We start from the raw sequence: 21,607 nt of genomic DNA, 5'->3' as shown, positions 1-21,607 counted from the left end.
ACCAGACAAACTGACAGTTACAAACTGACAGCTACAATGACCAGACAAACTGACAGCTACAATGACCAGACAAACTGACAGCTACAATGACCAGACAAACTGACAGTTACAAACTGACAGCTACAATGACCAGACAAACTGACAGCTACAATGACCAGACAAACTGACAGCTACAATGACCAGACAAACTGACAGCTACAATGACCAGACAAACTGACAGCTACAATGACCAGACAAACTGACAGCTACAATGACCAGACAAACTGACAGCTACAATGACCAGACTGACAGCTACAATGACCAGACAAACTGACAGCTACAATGACCAGACAAACTGACAGCTACAATGACCAGACAAACTGACAGTTACAAACTGACAGCTACAATGACCAGACAAACTGACAGCTACAATGACCAGACAAACTGACAGCTACAATGACCAGACAAACTGACAGCTACAATGACCAGACAAACTGACAGTTACAAACTGACAGCTACAATGACCAGACAAACTGACAGCTACAATGACCAGACAAACTGACAGCTACAATGACCAGACAAACTGACAGTTACAAACTGACAGCTACAATGACCAGACAAACTGACAGCTACAATGACCAGACAAACTGACAGCTACAATGACCAGACAAACTGACAGCTACAATGACCAGACAAACTGACAGCTACAATGACCAGACAAACTGACAGCTACAATGACCAGACAAACTGACAGTTACAAACTGACAGCTACAATGACCAGACAAACTGACAGCTACAATGACCAGACAAACTGACAGCTACAATGACCAGACAAACTGACAGCTACAATGACCAGACAAACTGACAGCTACAATGACCAGACAAACTGACAGCTACAATGACCAGACAAACTGACAGCTACAATGACCAGACAAACTGACAGTTACAAACTGACAGCTACAATGACCAGACAAACTGACAGCTACAATGACCAGACAAACTGACAGCTACAATGACCAGACAAACTGACAGCTACAATGACCAGACAAACTGACAGCTACAATGACCAGACAAACTGACAGCTACAATGACCAGACAAACTGACAGCTACAATGACCAGACAAACTGACAGCTACAATGACCAGACAAACTGACAGTTACAAACTGACAGCTACAATGACCAGACAAACTGACAGCTACAATGACCAGACAAACTGACAGCTACAAACTGACAGCTACAATGACCAGACAAACTGACAGCTACAATGACCAGACAAACTGACAGCTACAATGACCAGACAAACTGACAGTTACAAACTGACAGCTACAATGACCAGACAAACTGACAGCTACAATGACCAGACAAACTGACAGTTACAAACTGACAGCTACAATGACCAGACAAACTGACAGCTACAATGACCAGACAAACTGACAGTTACAAACTGACAGCTACAATGACCAGACAAACTGACAGCTACAATGACCAGACAAACTGACAGTTGACAGAACTGACAGCTACAATGACCAGACAAACTGACAGCTACAATGACCAGACAAACTGACAGCTACAATGACCAGACAAACTGACAGCTACAATGACCAGACAAACTGACAGTTACAAACTGACAGCTACAATGACCAGACAAACTGACAGCTACAATGACCAGACAAACTGACAGCTACAATGACCAGACAAACTGACAGTTACAAACTGACAGCTACAATGACCAGACAAACTGACAGCTACAATGACCAGACAAACTGACAGCTACAATGACCAGACAAACTGACAGTTACAAACTGACAGCTACAATGACCAGACAAACTGACAGCTACAATGACCAGACAAACTGACAGCTACAATGACCAGACAAACTGACAGTTACAAACTGACAGCTACAATGACCAGACAAACTGACAGCTACAATGACCAGACAAACTGACAGTTACAAACTGACAGCTACAATGACCAGACAAACTGACAGCTACAATGACCAGACAAACTGACAGCTACAATGACCAGACAAACTGACAGCTACAATGACCAGACAAACTGACAGCTACAATGACCAGACAAACTGACAGCTACAATGACCAGACAAACTGACAGCTACAATGACCAGACAAACTGACAGCTACAATGACCAGACAAACTGACAGCTACAATGACCAGACAAACTGACAGTACAAACTGACAGCTACAATGACCAGACAAACTGACAGCTACAATGACCAGACAAACTGACAGCTACAATGACCAGACAAACTGACAGTTACAAACTGACAGCTACAATGACCAGACAAACTGACAGCTACAATGACCAGACAAACTGACAGTTACAAACTGACAGCTACAATGACCAGACAAACTGACAGCTACAATGACCAGACAAACTGACAGCTACAATGACCAGACAAACTGACAGCTACAATGACCAGACAAACTGACAGCTACAATGACCAGACAAACTGACAGCTACAATGACCAGACAAACTGACAGCTACAATGACCAGACAAACTGACAGTTACAAACTGACAGCTACAATGACCAGACAAACTGACAGCTACAATGACCAGACAAACTGACAGCTACAATGACCAGACAAACTGACAGCTACAATGACCAGACAAACTGACAGCTACAATGACCAGACAAACTGACAGCTACAATGACCAGACAAACTGACAGTTACAAACTGACAGCTACAATGACCAGACAAACTGACAGCTACAATGACCAGACAAACTGACAGCTACAATGACCAGACAAACTGACAGCTACAATGACCAGACAAACTGACAGCTACAATGACCAGACAAACTGACAGTCTGACAGAACTGACAGCTACAATGACCAGACAAACTGACAGCTACAATGACCAGACAAACTGACAGTTACAAACTGACAGCTACAATGACCAGACAAACTGACAGCTACAATGACCAGACAAACTGACAGCTACAATGACCAGACAAACTGACAGTTACAAACTGACAGCTACAATGACCAGACAAACTGACAGCTACAATGACCAGACAAACTGACAGCTACAATGACCAGACAAACTGACAGTTACAAACTGACAGCTACAATGACCAGACAAACTGACAGCTACAATGACCAGACAAACTGACAGCTACAATGACCAGACAAACTGACAGCTACAATGACCAGACAAACTGACAGCTACAATGACCAGACAAACTGACAGTTACAAACTGACAGCTACAATGACCAGACAAACTGACAGCTACAATGACCAGACAAACTGACAGCTACAATGACCAGACAAACTGACAGTTACAAACTGACAGCTACAATGACCAGACAAACTGACAGCTACAATGACCAGACAAACTGACAGTTACAAACTGACAGCTACAATGACCAGACAAACTGACAGCTACAATGACCAGACAAACTGACAGCTACAATGACCAGACAAACTGACAGCTACAATGACCAGACAAACTGACAGCTACAATGACCAGACAAACTGACAGCTACAATGACCAGACAAACTGACAGCTACAATGACCAGACAAACTGACAGCTACAATGACCAGACAAACTGACAGTTACAAACTGACAGCTACAATGACCAGACAAACTGACAGCTACAATGACCAGACAAACTGACAGCTACAATGACCAGACAAACTGACAGCTACAATGACCAGACAAACTGACAGCTACAATGACCAGACAAACTGACAGTTACAAACTGACAGCTACAATGACCAGACAAACTGACAGCTACAATGACCAGACAAACTGACAGCTACAATGACCAGACAAACTGACAGCTACAATGACCAGACAAACTGACAGCTACAATGACCAGACAAACTGACAGCTACAATGACCAGACAAACTGACAGCTACAATGACCAGACAAACTGACAGCTACAATGACCAGACAAACTGACAGCTACAATGACCAGACAAACTGACAGTTACAAACTGACAGCTACAATGACCAGACAAACTGACAGCTACAATGACCAGACAAACTGACAGCTACAATGACCAGACAAACTGACAGCTACAATGACCAGACAAACTGACAGCTACAATGACCAGACAAACTGACAGTTACAAACTGACAGCTACAATGACCAGACAAACTGACAGCTACAATGACCAGACAAACTGACAGCTACAATGACCAGACAAACTGACAGCTACAATGACCAGACAAACTGACAGTTACAACTGACAGCTACAATGACAGACAAACTGACAGCTACAATGACCAGACAAACTGACAGCTACAATGACCAGACAAACTGACAGCTACAATGACCAGACAAACTGACAGCTACAATGACCAGACAAACTGACAGCTACAATGACCAGACAAACTGACAGCTACAATGACCAGACAAACTGACAGCTACAATGACCAGACAAACTGACAGCTACAATGACCAGACAAACTGACAGCTACAATGACCAGACAAACTGACAGCTACAATGACCAGACAAACTGACAGTTACAAACTGACAGCTACAATGACCAGACAAACTGACAGCTACAATGACCAGACAAACTGACAGCTACAATGACCAGACAAACTGACAGCTACAATGACCAGACAAACTGACAGCTACAATGACCAGACAAACTGACAGCTACAATGACCAGACAAACTGACAGCTACAATGACCAGACAAACTGACAGCTACAATGACCAGACAAACTGACAGTTACAAACTGACAGCTACAATGACCAGACAAACTGACAGCTACAATGACCAGACAAACTGACAGTTACAATGACCAGACAAACTGACAGCTACAATGACCAGACAAACTGACAGTTACAAACTGACAGCTACAATGACCAGACAAACTGACAGCTACAATGACCAGACAAACTGACAGCTACAATGACCAGACAAACTGACAGCTACAATGACCAGACAAACTGACAGCTACAATGACCAGACAAACTGACAGCTACAATGACCAGACAAACTGACAGTTACAATGACCAGACAAACTGACAGCTACAATGACCAGACAAACTGACAGCTACAATGACCAGACAAACTGACAGCTACAATGACCAGACAAACTGACAGCTACAATGACCAGACAAACTGACAGCTACAATGACCAGACAAACTGACAGTTACAAACTGACAGCTACAATGACCAGACAAACTGACAGCTACAATGACCAGACAAACTGACAGCTACAATGACCAGACAAACTGACAGCTACAATGACCAGACAAACTGACAGTTACAAACTGACAGCTACAATGACCAGACAAACTGACAGCTACAATGACCAGACAAACTGACAGCTACAATGACCAGACAAACTGACAGCTACAATGACCAGACAAACTGACAGCTACAATGACCAGACAAACTGACAGCTACAATGACCAGACAAACTGACAGCTACAATGACCAGACAAACTGACAGCTACAATGACCAGACAAACTGACAGCTACAATGACCAGACAAACTGACAGTTACAAACTGACAGCTACAATGACCAGACAAACTGACAGCTACAATGACCAGACAAACTGACAGCTACAATGACCAGACAAACTGACAGCTACAATGACCAGACAAACTGACAGCTACAATGACCAGACAAACTGACAGCTACAATGACCAGACAAACTGACAGCTACAATGACCAGACAAACTGACAGCTACAATGACCAGACAAACTGACAGCTACAATGACCAGACAAACTGACAGCTACAATGACCAGACAAACTGACAGCTACAATGACCAGACAAACTGACAGCTACAATGACCAGACAAACTGACAGCTACAATGACCAGACAAACTGACAGCTACAATGACCAGACAAACTGACAGCTACAATGACCAGACAAACTGACAGCTACAATGACCAGACAAACTGACAGTTACAAACTGACAGCTACAATGACCAGACAAACTGACAGCTACAATGACCAGACAAACTGACAGTACAATGACCAGACAAACTGACAGCTACAATGACCAGACAAACTGACAGCTACAATGAAGACAAACTGACAGCTACAATGACCAGACAAACTGACAGCTACAATGACCAGACAAACTGACAGCTACAATGACCAGACAAACTGACAGCTACAATGACCAGACAAACTGACAGTTACAAACTGACAGCTACAATGACCAGACAAACTGACAGCTACAATGACCAGACAAACTGACAGCTACAATGACCAGACAAACTGACAGCTACAATGACCAGACAAACTGACAGCTACAATGACCAGACAAACTGACAGCTACAATGACCAGACAAACTGACAGTTACAAACTGACAGCTACAATGACCAGACAAACTGACAGCTACAATGACCAGACAAACTGACAGCTACAATGACCAGACAAACTGACAGCTACAATGACCAGACAAACTGACAGCTACAATGACCAGACAAACTGACAGCTACAATGACCAGACAAACTGACAGCTACAATGACCAGACAAACTGACAGCTACAATGACCAGACAAACTGACAGCTACAATGACCAGACAAACTGACAGCTACAATGACCAGACAAACTGACAGCTACAATGACCAGACAAACTGACAGCTACAATGACCAGACAAACTGACAGCTACAATGACCAGACAAACTGACAGCTACAATGACCAGACAAACTGACAGCTACAATGACCAGACAAACTGACAGCTACAATGACCAGACAAACTGACAGCTACAATGACCAGACAAACTGACAGCTACAATGACAAGACAAACTGACAGCTACAATGACCAGACAAACTGACAGTTACAATGACCAGACAAACTGACAGTTACAAACTGACAGCTACAATGACCAGACAAACTGACAGCTACAATGACCAGACAAACTGACAGCTACAATGACCAGACAAACTGACAGCTACAATGACCAGACAAACTGACAGTTACAAACTGACAGCTACAATGACCAGACAAACTGACAGCTACAATGACCAGACAAACTGACAGTTACAAACTGACAGCTACAATGACCAGACAAACTGACAGTTACAAACTGACAGCTACAATGACCAGACAAACTGACAGCTACAATGACCAGACAAACTGACAGCTACAATGACCAGACAAACTGACAGCTACAATGACCAGACAAACTGACAGCTACAATGACCAGACAAACTGACAGTTACAAACTGACAGCTACAATGACCAGACAAACTGACAGCTACAATGACCAGACAAACTGACAGCTACAATGACCAGACAAACTGACAGTTACAAACTGACAGCTACAATGACCAGACAAACTGACAGCTACAATGACCAGACAAACTGACAGCTACAATGACCAGACAAACTGACAGCTACAATGACCAGACAAACTGACAGCTACAATGACCAGACAAACTGACAGTTACAAACTGACAGCTACAATGACCAGACAAACTGACAGCTACAATGACCAGACAAAACTGACAGCTACAATGACCAGACAAACTGACAGCTACAATGACCAGACAAACTGACAGCTACAATGACCAGACAAACTGACAGCTACAATGACCAGACAAACTGACAGCTACAATGACCAGACAAACTGACAGTTACAAACTGACAGCTACAATGACAAGACAAACTGACAGCTACAATGACCAGACAAACTGACAGCTACAATGACCAGACAAACTGACAGTTACAAACTGACAGCTACAATGACCAGACAAACTGACAGCTACAATGACCAGACAAACGGGCAGTTACAAACTGACAGCTACAATGACCAGACAAACTGACAGCTACAATGACCAGACAAACTGACAGCTACAATGACCAGACAAACTGACAGTTACAAACTGACAGCTACAATGACCAGACAAACTGACAGCTACAATGACCAGACAAACTGACAGTTACAAACTGACAGCTACAATGACCAGACAAACTGACAGCTACAATGACCAGACAAACTGACAGCTACAATGACCAGACAAACTGACAGTTACAAACTGACAGCTACAATGACCAGACAAACTGACAGCTACAATGACCAGACAAACTGACAGTTACAAACTGACAGCTACAATGACCAGACAAACTGACAGCTACAATGACCAGACAAACTGACAGCTACAATGACCAGACAAACTGACAGTTACAAACTGACAGCTACAATGACCAGACAAACTGACAGCTACAATGACCAGACAAAATGACAGCTACAATGACCAGACAAACTGACAGTTACAAACTGACAGCTACAATGACAAGACAAACTGACAGCTACAATGACCAGACAAACTGACAGCTACAATGACCAGACAAACTGACAGTTACAAACTGGCAGCTACAATGACCAGACAAACTGACAGCTACAAAGACCAGACAAACTGACAGTTACAAACTGACAGCTACAATGACCAGACAAACTGACAGCTACAATGACCAGACAAACTGACAGTTACAATGACCAGACAAACTGACAGCTACAATGACCAGACAAAATGACAGCTACAATGACCAGACAAACTGACAGCTACAATGACCAGACAAACTGACAGTTACAATGACCAGACAAACTGACAGCTACAATGACCAGACAAACTGACAGCTACAATGACCAGACAAACTGACAGTTACAAACTGACAGCTACAATGGCCAGACAAACTGACAGCTACAATGACCAGACAAACTGACAGCTACAATGACCAGACAAACTGACAGCTACAATGACCAGACAAACTGACAGCTACAATGACCAGACAAACTGACAGCTACAATGACCAGACAAACTGACAGTTACAAACTGACAGCTACAATGACCAGACAAACTGACAGCTACAATGACCAGACAAAATGACAGCTACAATGACCAGACAAACTGACAGTTACAAACTGACAGCTACAATGACAAGACAAACTGACAGCTACAATGACCAGACAAACTGACAGCTACAATGACCAGACAAACTGACAGTTACAAACTGGCAGCTACAATGACCAGACAAACTGACAGCTACAAAGACCAGACAAACTGACAGTTACAAACTGACAGCTACAATGACCAGACAAACTGACAGCTACAATGACCAGACAAACTGACAGTTACAATGACCAGACAAACTGACAGCTACAATGACCAGACAAACTGACAGCTACAATGACCAGACAAACTGACAGTTACAAACTGACAGCTACAATGACCAGACAAACTGACAGCTACAATGACCAGACAAACTGACAGTTACAAACTGACAGCTACAATGACCAGACAAACTGACAGCTACAATCACCAGACAAACTGACAGCTACAATGACCAGACAAACTGACAGCTACAATGACCAGACAAACTGACAGCTACAATGACCAGACAAACTGACAGTTACAAACTGACAGCTACAATGACCAGACAAACTGACAGCTACAATGACCAGACAAACTGACAGTTACAAACTGACAGCTACAATGACCAGACAAACTGACAGCTACAATGACCAGACAAAATGACAGCTACAATGACCAGACAAACTGACAGTTACAAACTGACAGCTACAATGACAAGACAAACTGACAGCTACAATGACCAGACAAACTGACAGCTACAATGACCAGACAAACTGACAGTTACAAACTGGCAGCTACAATGACCAGACAAACTGACAGCTACAAAGACCAGACAAACTGACAGTTACAAACTGACAGCTACAATGACCAGACAAACTGACAGCTACAATGACCAGACAAACTGACAGTTACAATGACCAGACAAACTGACAGCTACAATGACCAGACCAACTGACAGTTACAAACTGACAGCTACAATGACCAGACAAACTGACAGCTACAATGACCAGACAAACTGACAGTTACAAACTGACAGCTACAATGACCAGACAAACTGACAGCTACAATGACCAGACAAACTGACAGTTACAAACTGACAGCTACAATGACCAGACAAACTGACAGCTACAATGACCAGACAAAATGACAGCTACAATGACCAGACAAACTGACAGTTACAAACTGACAGCTACAATGACAAGACAAACTGACAGCTACAATGACCAGACAAACTGACAGCTACAATGACCAGACAAACTGACAGTTACAAACTGGCAGCTACAATGACCAGACAAACTGACCGCTACAAAGACCAGACAAACTGACAGTTACAAACTGACAGCTACAATGACCAGACAAACTGACAGTTACAAACTGACAGCTACAATGACCAGACAAACTGACAGCTACAATGACCAGACAAACTGACAGTTACAAACTGACAGCTACAATGACCAGACAAACTGACAGCTACAATGACCAGACAAACTGACAGCTACAATGACCAGACAAACTGACAGCTACAATGACCAGACAAACTGATAGTTACAATGACCAGACAAACTGACAGTTACAATGACCAGACAAACTGACAGTTACAATGACCAGACAAACTGATAGTTACAATGACCAGACAAACTGATAGTTACAATGACCAGACAAACTGACAGTTACAATGACCAGACAAACTGACAGTTACAATGATCAGACAAACTGACAGTTACAATGACCAGACAAACTGACAGCTACAATGACCAGACAAACGGTTAAAGTCGTCTGAGACTAAAACACTCCCTCCAGGTCCTGATGAAGCATTTACAGTATCCTACCAGTCTATATATTTGACTTATCTGGCACTTCCTGGTTAAACTGCTTCCTTCCTGAGCACATAAATTACAAATAATTACTTGAGATAAATCAATAAGTCTGAGAAACAGAAAGAGACTGTTTGGTTCTCGAACTCCTTTCTAATTGTTCTGTACTTGAGCATACCAAAAACAGGGCCTACATTTACTTTCACTACTATTCACAAGTGAGCAAAGGGCTTTGAAAAAAATCAGTCTTACAGTATGTTTGGAAAGTATTCAGAGCCTTTGACTTTTTCCACATTTTGCATTTTGTTACATTACAGCCTTATTTTAAAATGGATTAAAAAAAAAAAAAATCCTCAGCAATCTACACACAATACCCCATAATGACAAAGCGTAAACAGGTTTTTTGATTATTTACAAATGTATAAAAACTATTTAAAAAACTTAAATACCGTATTTACACAAGTATTCAAATAATTTGCTAAGAGACTCGAAATTGAGCTCAGGTGCATCCTGTTTCCATTGATCATCCTTGAGCTGTTACTACAACTTGATTGAAGTCCACCTGTGGTAAATTCTATTGATTGGACATGATTTGGAAAGGCACACATCTGTCTATATAAGGTCCCACGGTTGACAGTGCACGTCAGAGCAAAAACCAAGCCATGAGGTCAAAGGAATTGTCCGTAGAGCTCAGAGACAGGATTGTGTCGAGGCACAGTTCTGGGGAAGGGTACCAAAAGATTTCTGCAGCATTGAAGGTCCCCAAGAACACAGTGGCCTCCATCATTCTTAAATGGAAGAAGTTTGGAACCACCAAGACTCTTCCTAGAGCTGGCCACCCGGCCAAACTGAGCATTTGGGGGAGAAGGGCCTTGGTCAGGGAGGTTACCAAGAACCTGATGGTCACGCTGACAGAGCTCTAGAGTTCCTCTGTTGAGATGGGAGAACCTTCCAGAAGGACAACCATCTCAGCAGCACTCCAGCAACCAGGCCTTCATGGTGGAGTGGCCAGACTGAAACCACTTTTCAGTGAAAGGCACATGACAACCTGCTTGGAGTTTACCAAAAGGCACCTAAAGACTCTCAAACCATGAGAAACAAGATTCTCTGGTCTGATGAAACCAAGATTGAACTTTTTGGCCTGAATGCCAAGTGTCTACTCTGGAGAAAACCTGGCACCATCCCTACGGTGAAGCATGGTGGTGGCAGCATCATGGTGTGGGGATGTTTTTCAGCGGCAGGGACTGGGAGACTAGACAGGATCGAGGCAAAGATGAACGGAGCAAAGTACAGAGAGATTCTTGATGAAAACCTGCTCCAGAGGGCTCTGTACCTCAGCCTGGGGCAAAGGTTCACCTTCCAACAGGACAATGACCCTAAGCACACAGCCAAGACAACACAGGAGTGGCTTCGGGACAAGTCTCTGAATGTCCTTGAGTGGCCCAGCCAGAGCCCGGACCTGAACCCGATCGAACATCTCTGGAGAGACCTGAAAATAGCTGTGCAGCAACGCTCCCCATCTAACCTGACAGAGCTTGAGAGGATCTGCAGAGAAGAATGGGAGAAACTCCCAAAATACAGGTGTGCCAAGTTTGTAGCGTCATACCCAAGAAGACTCGAGGCTGTAATCACTGCCAAAGGGGCTTCAACTAAGTACTGAGGAAAGGGTCTGAATACTTATGTAAATGTAATATTTCCGCTTTTTATTTTTAATAAATTAGCTATATTTTTGCTTTGTCATTATGGGGTATTCTGTGTAGATTGATGAGGGGGGAAAAACTATTTAATCCATTTTAGAATAAGGCTGTAACATAACAAAATGCTGAAAAAGCCAAGGGGTCTGAATACATTCCGAATACACTGTAATCTAAATCTCAGTCCTACAAACTCCAACATAGCTTTAGCCTTATCCAACACCGGCCAGATTTTCTTGACCACATGGAATCCATGATGGAATCCATGATGGAATTTGAATAATTCTATTAAGGACCAGGACATATCACGTAACTATAAATCCTGTCCCCTGTGCTGGAACTAGGCATTTAAAGGTTGAAACAAACAGCATTTCTGAGCAGAACCCATGTGACCTTTCATAATGAGTCATACTAAACTGCTCTAATCCAGTGGAGTCAAGGACATCCCTACACTTGACACTATTTCACAACATAAATAAATAGCTCAGCATACCTAGTAGTTAGTTTTTACATCCAGAGGCCAGTCTTTCTCCCCTTTCAAGTAGCGCTGTGTGTGTGTGTGTGTGTGTGTGTGTGTGTGTGTGTGTGTGTGTGTGTGTGTTCCCATCAAACAGACATCTGTTGCCTGTCTCACCTTGCGTTTGATGTCAGTAAACTGAGAGAACATGAGGGACCAGTAGAAGCCCAGCTCAGTCACGTAGTAGTGGTACAGGCCTGGAGTCAGGACCTGTTAAATACCAACATGGACCAAGACAGACAGGGTTTATGTTAATACCTGGCCTGGGGTCAGGACCTGTTAAATACCAACATGGACCAAGACAGACAGGGTTTATGTTAATACCTGGCCTGGAGTCAGGACCTGTTAAATACCAACATGGACCAAGACAGACAGGGTTTATGTTAATACCTGGCCTGGGGTCAGGACTGTTAGATACCAACAGGGACCAAGACAGACAGGGTTTATGTTAATACGGACGGTACAGGCCTGGAGTCAGGACCTGTTAAATACCAACAGGGACCAAGACAGACAGGGTTTATGTTAATACCTGGCCTGGGGTCAGGACCTGTTAAATACCAACAGGGACCAAGACAGACAGGGTTTATGTTAATACCTGGCCTGGGGTCAGGACCTGTTAGATACCAACATGGACCAAGACAGACAGGGTTTATGTTAATACCTGGCCTGGAGTCAGGACTGTTAGATACCAACATGGACCAAGACAGACAGGGTTTATGTTAATACCTGGCCTGGAGTCAGGACCTGTTAAATACCAACATGGACCAAGACAGACAGGGTTTATGTTAATACCTGGCCTGGGGTCAGGACCTGTTAAATACCAACAGGGACCAAGACAGACAGGGTTTATGTTAATACCTGGCCTGGGGTCAGGACCTGTTAAATACCAACAGGGACCAAGACAGACAGGGTTTATGTTAATACCTGGCCTGGGGTCAGGACCTGTTAGATACCAACATGGACCAAGACAGACAGGGTTTATGTTAATACCTGGCCTGGGGTCAGGACCTGTTAAATACCAACATGGACCAAGACAGACAGGGTTTATGTTAATACCTGGCCTGGAGTCAGGACCTGTTAGATACCAACATGGACCAAGACAGACAGGGTTTATGATTAATACCTGGCCTGGAGTCAGGACCTGTTAGATACCAACATGGACCAAGACAGACAGGGTTTATGATTAATACCTGGCCTGGAGTCAGGACCTGTTAGATACCAACATGGACCAAGACAGACAGGGTTTATGATTAATACCTGGCCTGGGGTCAGGACTGTTAGATACCAACATGGACCAAGACAGACAGGGTTTATGTTAATACCTGGCCTGGAGTCAGGACCTGTTAAATACCAACAGGGACCAAGACAGACAGGGTTTATGTTAATACGGACGGTACAGGCCTGAAGTCAGGACCTGTTAAATACCAACAGGGACCAAGACAGACAGGGTTTATGTTAATACCTGGCCTGGGGTCAGGACCTGTTAGATACCAACATGGACCAAGACAGACAGGGTTTATGTTAATACCTGGCCTGGGGTCAGGACCTGTTAAATACCAACATGGACCAAGACAGACAGGGTTTATGTTAATACCTGGCCTGGGGTCAGGACCTGTTAAATACCAACATGGACCAAGACAGACAGGGTTTATGTTAATACCTGGCCTGGGGTCAGGACCTGTTAAATACCAACATGGACCAAGACAGACAGGGTTTATGTTAATACCTGGCCTGGGGTCAGGACTGTTAGATACCAACATGGACCAAGACAGACAGGGTTTATGTTAATACCTGGCCTGGGGTCAGGACTGTTAGATACCAACATGGACCAAGACAGACAGGGTTTATGTTAATACCTGGCCTGGGGTCAGGACCTGTTAAATACCAACATGGACCAAGACAGACAGGGTTTATGTTAATACCTGGCCTGGGGTCAGGACTGTTAAATACCAACATGGACCAAGACAGACAGGGTTTATGTTAATACGGACGGTACAGGCCTGGAGTCAGGACCTGTTAAATACCAACATGGACCAAGACAGACAGGGTTTATGTTAATACCTGGCCTGGGGTCAGGACCTGTTAAATACCAACATGGACCAAGACAGACAGGGTTTATGATTAATACCTGGCCTGGGGTCAGGACCTGTTAAATACCAACAGGGACCAAGACAGACAGGGTTTATGTTAATACCTGGCCTGGGGTCAGGACCTGTTAGATACCAACATGGACCAAGACAGACAGGGTTTATGTTAATACCTGGCCTGGGGTCAGGACCTGTTAGATACCAACATGGACCAAGACAGACAGGGTTTATGTTAATACCTGGCCTGGGGTCAGGACCTGTTAGATACCAACATGGACCAAGACAGACAGGGTTTATGTTAATACCTGGCCTGGGGTCAGGACCTGTTAAATACCAACATGGACCAAGACAGACAGGGTTTATGTTAATACCTGGCCTGGGGTCAGGACCTGTTAAATACCAACATGGACCAAGACAGACAGGGTTTATGTTAATACCTGGCCTGGGGTCAGGACCTGTTAAATACCAACATGGACCAAGACAGACAGGGTTTATGATTAATACCTGGCCTGGGGTCAGGACCTGTTAAATACCAACAGGGACCAAGACAGACAGGGTTTATGTTAATACCTGGCCTGGAGTCAGGACCTGTTAGATACCAACATGGACCAAGACAGACAGGGTTTATGATTAATACCTGGCCTGGAGTCAGGACCTGTTAGATACCAACATGGACCAAGACAGACAGGGTTTATGTTAATACCTGGCCTGGGGTCAGGACCTGTTAGATACCAACATGGACCAAGACAGACAGGGTTTATGTTAATACCTGGCCTGGGGTCAGGACTGTTAGATACCAACATGGACCAAGACAGACAGGGTTTATGTTAATACCTGGCCTGGAGTCAGGACCTGTTAGATACCAACATGGACCAAGACAGACAGGGTTTATGATTAATACCTGGCCTGGAGTCAGGACCTGTTAAATACCAACAGGGACCAAGACAGACAGGGTTTATGTTAATACCTGGCCTGGGGTCAGGACCTGTTAGATACCAACATGGACCAAGACAGACAGGGTTTATGATTAATACCTGGCCTGGGGTCAGGACTGTTAGATACCAACATGGACCAAGACAGACAGGGTTTATGTTAATACCTGGCCTGGGGTCAGGACCTGTTAAATACCAACATGGACCAAGACAGACAGGGTTTATGTTAATACCTGGCCTGGGGTCAGGACCTGTTAGATACCAACATGGACCAAGACAGACAGGGTTTATGATTAATACCTGGCCTGGGGTCAGGACTGTTAGATACCAACATGGACCAAGACAGACAGGGTTTATGTTAATACCTGGCCTGGGGTCAGGACCTGTTAAATACCAACAGGGACCAAGACAGACAGGGTTTATGATTAATACCTGGCCTGGGGTCAGGACCTGTTAAATACCAACATGGACCAAGACAGACAGGGTTTATGTTAATACCTGGCCTGGGGTCAGGACCTGTTAAATACCAACAGGGACCAAGACAGACAGGGTTTATGTTAATACCTGGCCTGGGGTCAGGACTGTTAGATACCAACATGGACCAAGACAGACAGGGTTTATGTTAATACCTGGCCTGGGGTCAGGACTGTTAGATACCAACATGGACCAAGACAGACAGGGTTTATGTTAATACCTGGCCTGGGGTCAGGACTGTTAGATACCAACATGGACCAAGACAGACAGGGTTTATGATTAATACCTGGCCTGGGGTCAGGACTGTTAGATACCAACATGGACCAAGACAGACAGGGTTTATGATTAATACCTGGCCTGGGGTCAGGACCTGTTAAATACCAACATGGACCAAGACAGACAGGGTTTATGTTAATACGGACGGTACAGGCCTGAAGTCAGGACCTGTTAACAGACACCAACAGACACCAAGACAGACAGCCTTTATGTTAATACAGACATTATTGAACGTGTATACCATACTGTTGTCTTCTTGTACCCTCCTGGGTTTACTAGGAAGTACTCTATCATTCCAAAATACTTCCAACCAAATAAAGAGGCAGCCTGTATAACGTCACCTGGTAGGGGTAGTTGTACCAGCAGTGCTGTGTATCCCACATCCATGGGCACTGTACAACACAGACAAACACAGTCAGTCGCAATTCAGTACACCACTGTTACGTCAACAGGAAACATGTAAATATACACACAATCACCGCAATTCTCACCTGCCAAAGAAAACGAATCCCATAGGTAAATATGCACAGATAAAATGTAGACCTCCACCTGTAAATACATGACAGGGCTGGGGTCAGACAAAACTATGTACTGTAAACTCCACCTGTAAATACATGACAGGGCTGTAGAAGAATGCGTGTCTCAGTCTCTGACCTTGCCTGCACTTCATGATTACACACATCCTGATGAATCATGTATTGTAGTCAGTGATAGAACCAAGCCAGTAGTAATGACAGTAGTCTGACTCATTTACAAATTAAACCACCACACACACACACACCACATAACAACGTGTGCACAATCCCACAGAGGTCAAGGGCAAACTCATTAGTCAATAAGAACCATAGATCAAGACAAGATGTTATAGCCTATGATATGACCCTACATGTTCTGTACTGGGATTGATAACCTACATGTACTGGGTTTGATAACCTACATGTTCTGTACTGGGATTGATAACCTACATGTACTGGGTTTGATAACCTACATGTTCTGTACTGGGTTTAATAACCTACATGTTCTGTACTGGGATTGATAACCTACATGTACTGGGTTTAATAACCTACATGTTCTGTACTGGGTTTGATAACCTACATGTTCTGTACTGGGTTTGATAACCTACATGTTCTGTACTGGGTTTGATAACCTACATGTCCTGTACTGGGTTTGATAACCTACATGTTCTGTACTGGGTTTGATAACCTACATGTTCTGTACTGGGTTTGATAACCTACATGTTCTGTACTGGGTTTGATAACCTACATGTTCTGTACTGGGATTGATAACCTACATGTCCTGTACTGGGTTTGATAACCTACATGTACTGGGTTTAATAACCTACATGTTCTGTACTGGGTTTGATAACCTACATGTCCTGTACTGGGTTTGATAACCTACATGTTCTGTACTGGGTTTGATAACCTACATGTCCTGTACTGGGTTTAATAACCTACATGTTCTGTACTGGGTTTGATAACCTACATGTTCTGTACTGGGATTGATAACCTACATGTTCTGTACTGGGATTGATAACCTACATGTACTGGGTTTAATAACCTACATGTTCTGTACTGGGTTTGATAACCTACATGTACTGGGTTTGATAACCTACATGTTCTGTACTGGGTTTAATAACCTACATGTTCTGTACTGGGATTGATAACCTACATGTACTGGGTTTAATAACCTACATGTTCTGTACTGGGTTTGATAACCTACATGTACTGGGTTTGATAACCTACATGTTCTGTACTGGGTTTGATAACCTACATGTTCTGTACTGGGATTGATAACCTACATGTACTGGGTTTAATAACCTACATGTTCTGTACTGGGTTTGATAACCTACATGTACTGGGTTTGATAACCTACATGTTCTGTACTGGGATTGATAACCTACATGTTCTGTACTGGGTTTGATAACCTACATGTTCTGTACTGGGTTTAATAACCTACATGTTCTGTACTGGGTTTGATAACCTACATGTTCTGTACTGGGTTTGATAACCTACATGTTCTGTACTGGGTTTGATAACCTACATGTCCTGTACTGGGTTTAATAACCTACATGTTCTGTACTGGGTTTGATAACCTACATGTTCTGTACTGGGTTTGATAACCTACATGTTCTGTACTGGGTTTGATAACCTACATGTTCTGTACTGGGATTGATAACCTACATGTCCTGTACTGGGTTTGATAACCTACATGTACTGGGTTTAATAACCTACATGTTCTGTACTGGGTTTGATAACCTACATGTCCTGTACTGGGTTTGATAACCTACATGTTCTGTACTGGGTTTGATAACCTACATGTCCTGTACTGGGTTTAATAACCTACATGTTCTGTACTGGGTTTGATAACCTACATGTTCTGTACTGGGATTGATAACCTACATGTTCTGTACTGGGATTGATAACCTACATGTACTGGGTTTAATAACCTACATGTTCTGTACTGGGTTTGATAACCTACATGTACTGGGTTTGATAACCTACATGTTCTGTACTGGGTTTAATAACCTACATGTTCTGTACTGGGATTGATAACCTACATGTACTGGGTTTAATAACCTACATGTTCTGTACTGGGTTTGATAACCTACATGTACTGGGTTTGATAACCTACATGTTCTGTACTGGGTTTGATAACCTACATGTTCTGTACTGGGATTGATAACCTACATGTACTGGGTTTAATAACCTACATGTTCTGTACTGGGTTTGATAACCTACATGTACTGGGTTTGATAACCTACATGTTCTGTACTGGGATTGATAACCTACATGTTCTGTACTGGGTTTGATAACCTACATGTTCTGTACTGGGTTTAATAACCTACATGTTCTGTACTGGGTTTGATAACCTACATGTTCTGTACTGGGTTTGATAACCTACATGTTCTGTACTGGGTTTGATAACCTACATGTCCTGTACTGGGTTTAATAACCTACATGTTCTGTACTGGGTTTGATAACCTACATGTTCTGTACTGGGTTTGATAACCTACATGTTCTGTACTGGGTTTGATAACCTACATGTTCTGTACTGGGATTGATAACCTACATGTCCTGTACTGGGTTTGATAACCTACATGTACTGGGTTTAATAACCTACATGTTCTGTACTGGGTTTGATAACCTACATGTCCTGTACTGGGTTTGATAACCTACATGTTCTGTACTGGGTTTGATAACCTACATGTCCTGTACTGGGTTTAATAACCTACATGTTCTGTACTGGGTTTGATAACCTACATGTTCTGTACTGGGATTGATAACCTACATGTTCTGTACTGGGATTGATAACCTACATGTACTGGGTTTAATAACCTACATGTTCTGTACTGGGTTTGATAACCTACATGTACTGGGTTTAATAACCTACATGTTCTGTACTGGGATTGATAACCTACATGTTCTGTACTGGGTTTGATAACCTACATGTACTGGGTTTAATAACCTACATGTTCTGTACTGGGATTGATAACCTACATGTACTGGGTTTGATAACCTACATGTTCTGTACTGGGTTTGATAACCTACATGTCATGTACTGGGTTTGATAACCTACATGTCATGTACTGGGTTTGATAACCTACATGTCCTGTACTGGGTTTAATAACCTACATGTACTGGGTTTGATAACCTACATGTCCTGTACTGGGTTTAATAACCTACATGTCCTGGGTTTGATAACCTACATGTCCTGTACTGGGTTTAATAACCTACGTGTTCTGTACTGGGTTTAATAACCTACATGTCCTGTACTGGGTTTAATAACCTACGTGTTTTGTACTGGGTTTAATAACCTACATGTCCTGTACTGGGTTTAATAACCTACATGTACTGGGTTTGATAACCTACATGCTCTCACAGAACTTGGTGAGTATGCTGGGCTTATCCTGGTTGCGTCTTTGTCTGAACCATCGCTGGACCTTCCTCACATCCCAGTCCAGCTGCTTAGATAACCCATCCAGGTGTCGCCAGTCTGGGCACTGTGGGAGTGAGAGAGAGACAAGGGGGGAGGAGAGAGGGAAAGAGAGACAAAGGGGAGAGAGTAACATGGGGCATAGAGAGTGAGAAAGAGGGAGAGAGAGATAGGAGAAAGTATGACTAACATGTGAAATTCTAACACAGAAATTTGCTTTAAAACAAAGGCATTCCTGGCCCACCAACACATCACAAGACATCATATCAGATTACAGGCCTAGGTCATAAGAGTATGATTTATGAGTGAGAATAGGAGGAAGGAGGAAGAGACGGATTCAGAGAGTGAGGCGGTTGAGAATCGGACCGGTCGGAGGGTGGGGGGCATTAGGAAACTGACAGCACTTATTGTTCTTCAAGAGGAAATTCTTTCCACAGCTCACAACTTAGAGACAAGAGAATGACATGTCATCTAGGATCGAAACATGTGGGTAATTTTCACCAAATTCCTAAAGTTTTCCATTAAATAATTCCCACCTTGGATTTTAGGGAAAGTTACTGGAATTTTGCAACTTAGACACGAGAGAGAGAGATGAAAGTAAGAGGAGCAGGAAGGAGGAAGAAACAAATGAAGAACTAAGGCATGTGAGACCAGTATCGTTTGGTATTGTGTAAGACCGATGCATGGATGGTGACAAGAGACATTAGGAGACAAAGGACAGCTGACAGACAAACAGTTAAATATTTTCCTTGTATCTAGTGTATGTGTGTGTGTGTGTGTGTGTGAGGGTAGCGTACCTTTGTGATGTGTGTGTGTGGCAGCGAGCTTACATTTGTGGATGGATGGATGTAAACACTGTAAAAACCTTCTCTAATACCTTATTTGTGTGTGTGTGTGTGTGTGTGTGTGTGTGTGTGTGTGTCAAGCGAGCTAGCGTACCTTTGTGTTGGATGTAAACACCTTCTCCAGGATAGGGTTGGGTGTGGCTCGCCAGTGGACTGAGGCAGCGTGAATATGCAAGAGGAAGGCACATGGACTGGCTATGAACCTGAAGGAATAACAGC

At 43.3% G+C, this 21,607-nt stretch overlaps 1 protein-coding gene across 1 annotated transcript in view; it reads right to left on the bottom strand.

Moving 5' to 3' along the window:
- The window catches only part of LOC106583702 (ceramide synthase 5), a 138,122-nt gene that overhangs the window by 87,502 nt on the left and 29,013 nt on the right, over positions 1-21,607 (bottom strand). Inside the window, exons 2-6 of the mRNA XM_082967691.1 lie at positions 21,483-21,591; positions 20,480-20,610; positions 17,102-17,159; positions 16,952-17,002; positions 12,959-13,051 (exon numbers count right to left, since the gene is read on the bottom strand). Coding sequence (XP_082823817.1) covers positions 12,959-13,051; positions 16,952-17,002; positions 17,102-17,159; positions 20,480-20,610; positions 21,483-21,591 — 442 coding nt within the window. The remainder of the gene's footprint in view (positions 1-12,958; positions 13,052-16,951; positions 17,003-17,101; positions 17,160-20,479; positions 20,611-21,482; positions 21,592-21,607) is intronic.

The sequence above is a fragment of the Salmo salar genome, chromosome 22 (assembly GCF_965601325.2).
Source record: "Salmo salar chromosome 22, fSalSal1, whole genome shotgun sequence".
Lineage (NCBI taxonomy): Eukaryota > Metazoa > Chordata > Actinopteri > Salmoniformes > Salmonidae > Salmo > Salmo salar.
Note: the sequence above shows the minus strand (reverse complement) of the source record. Positions and strands in the feature narration are given on the sequence as shown.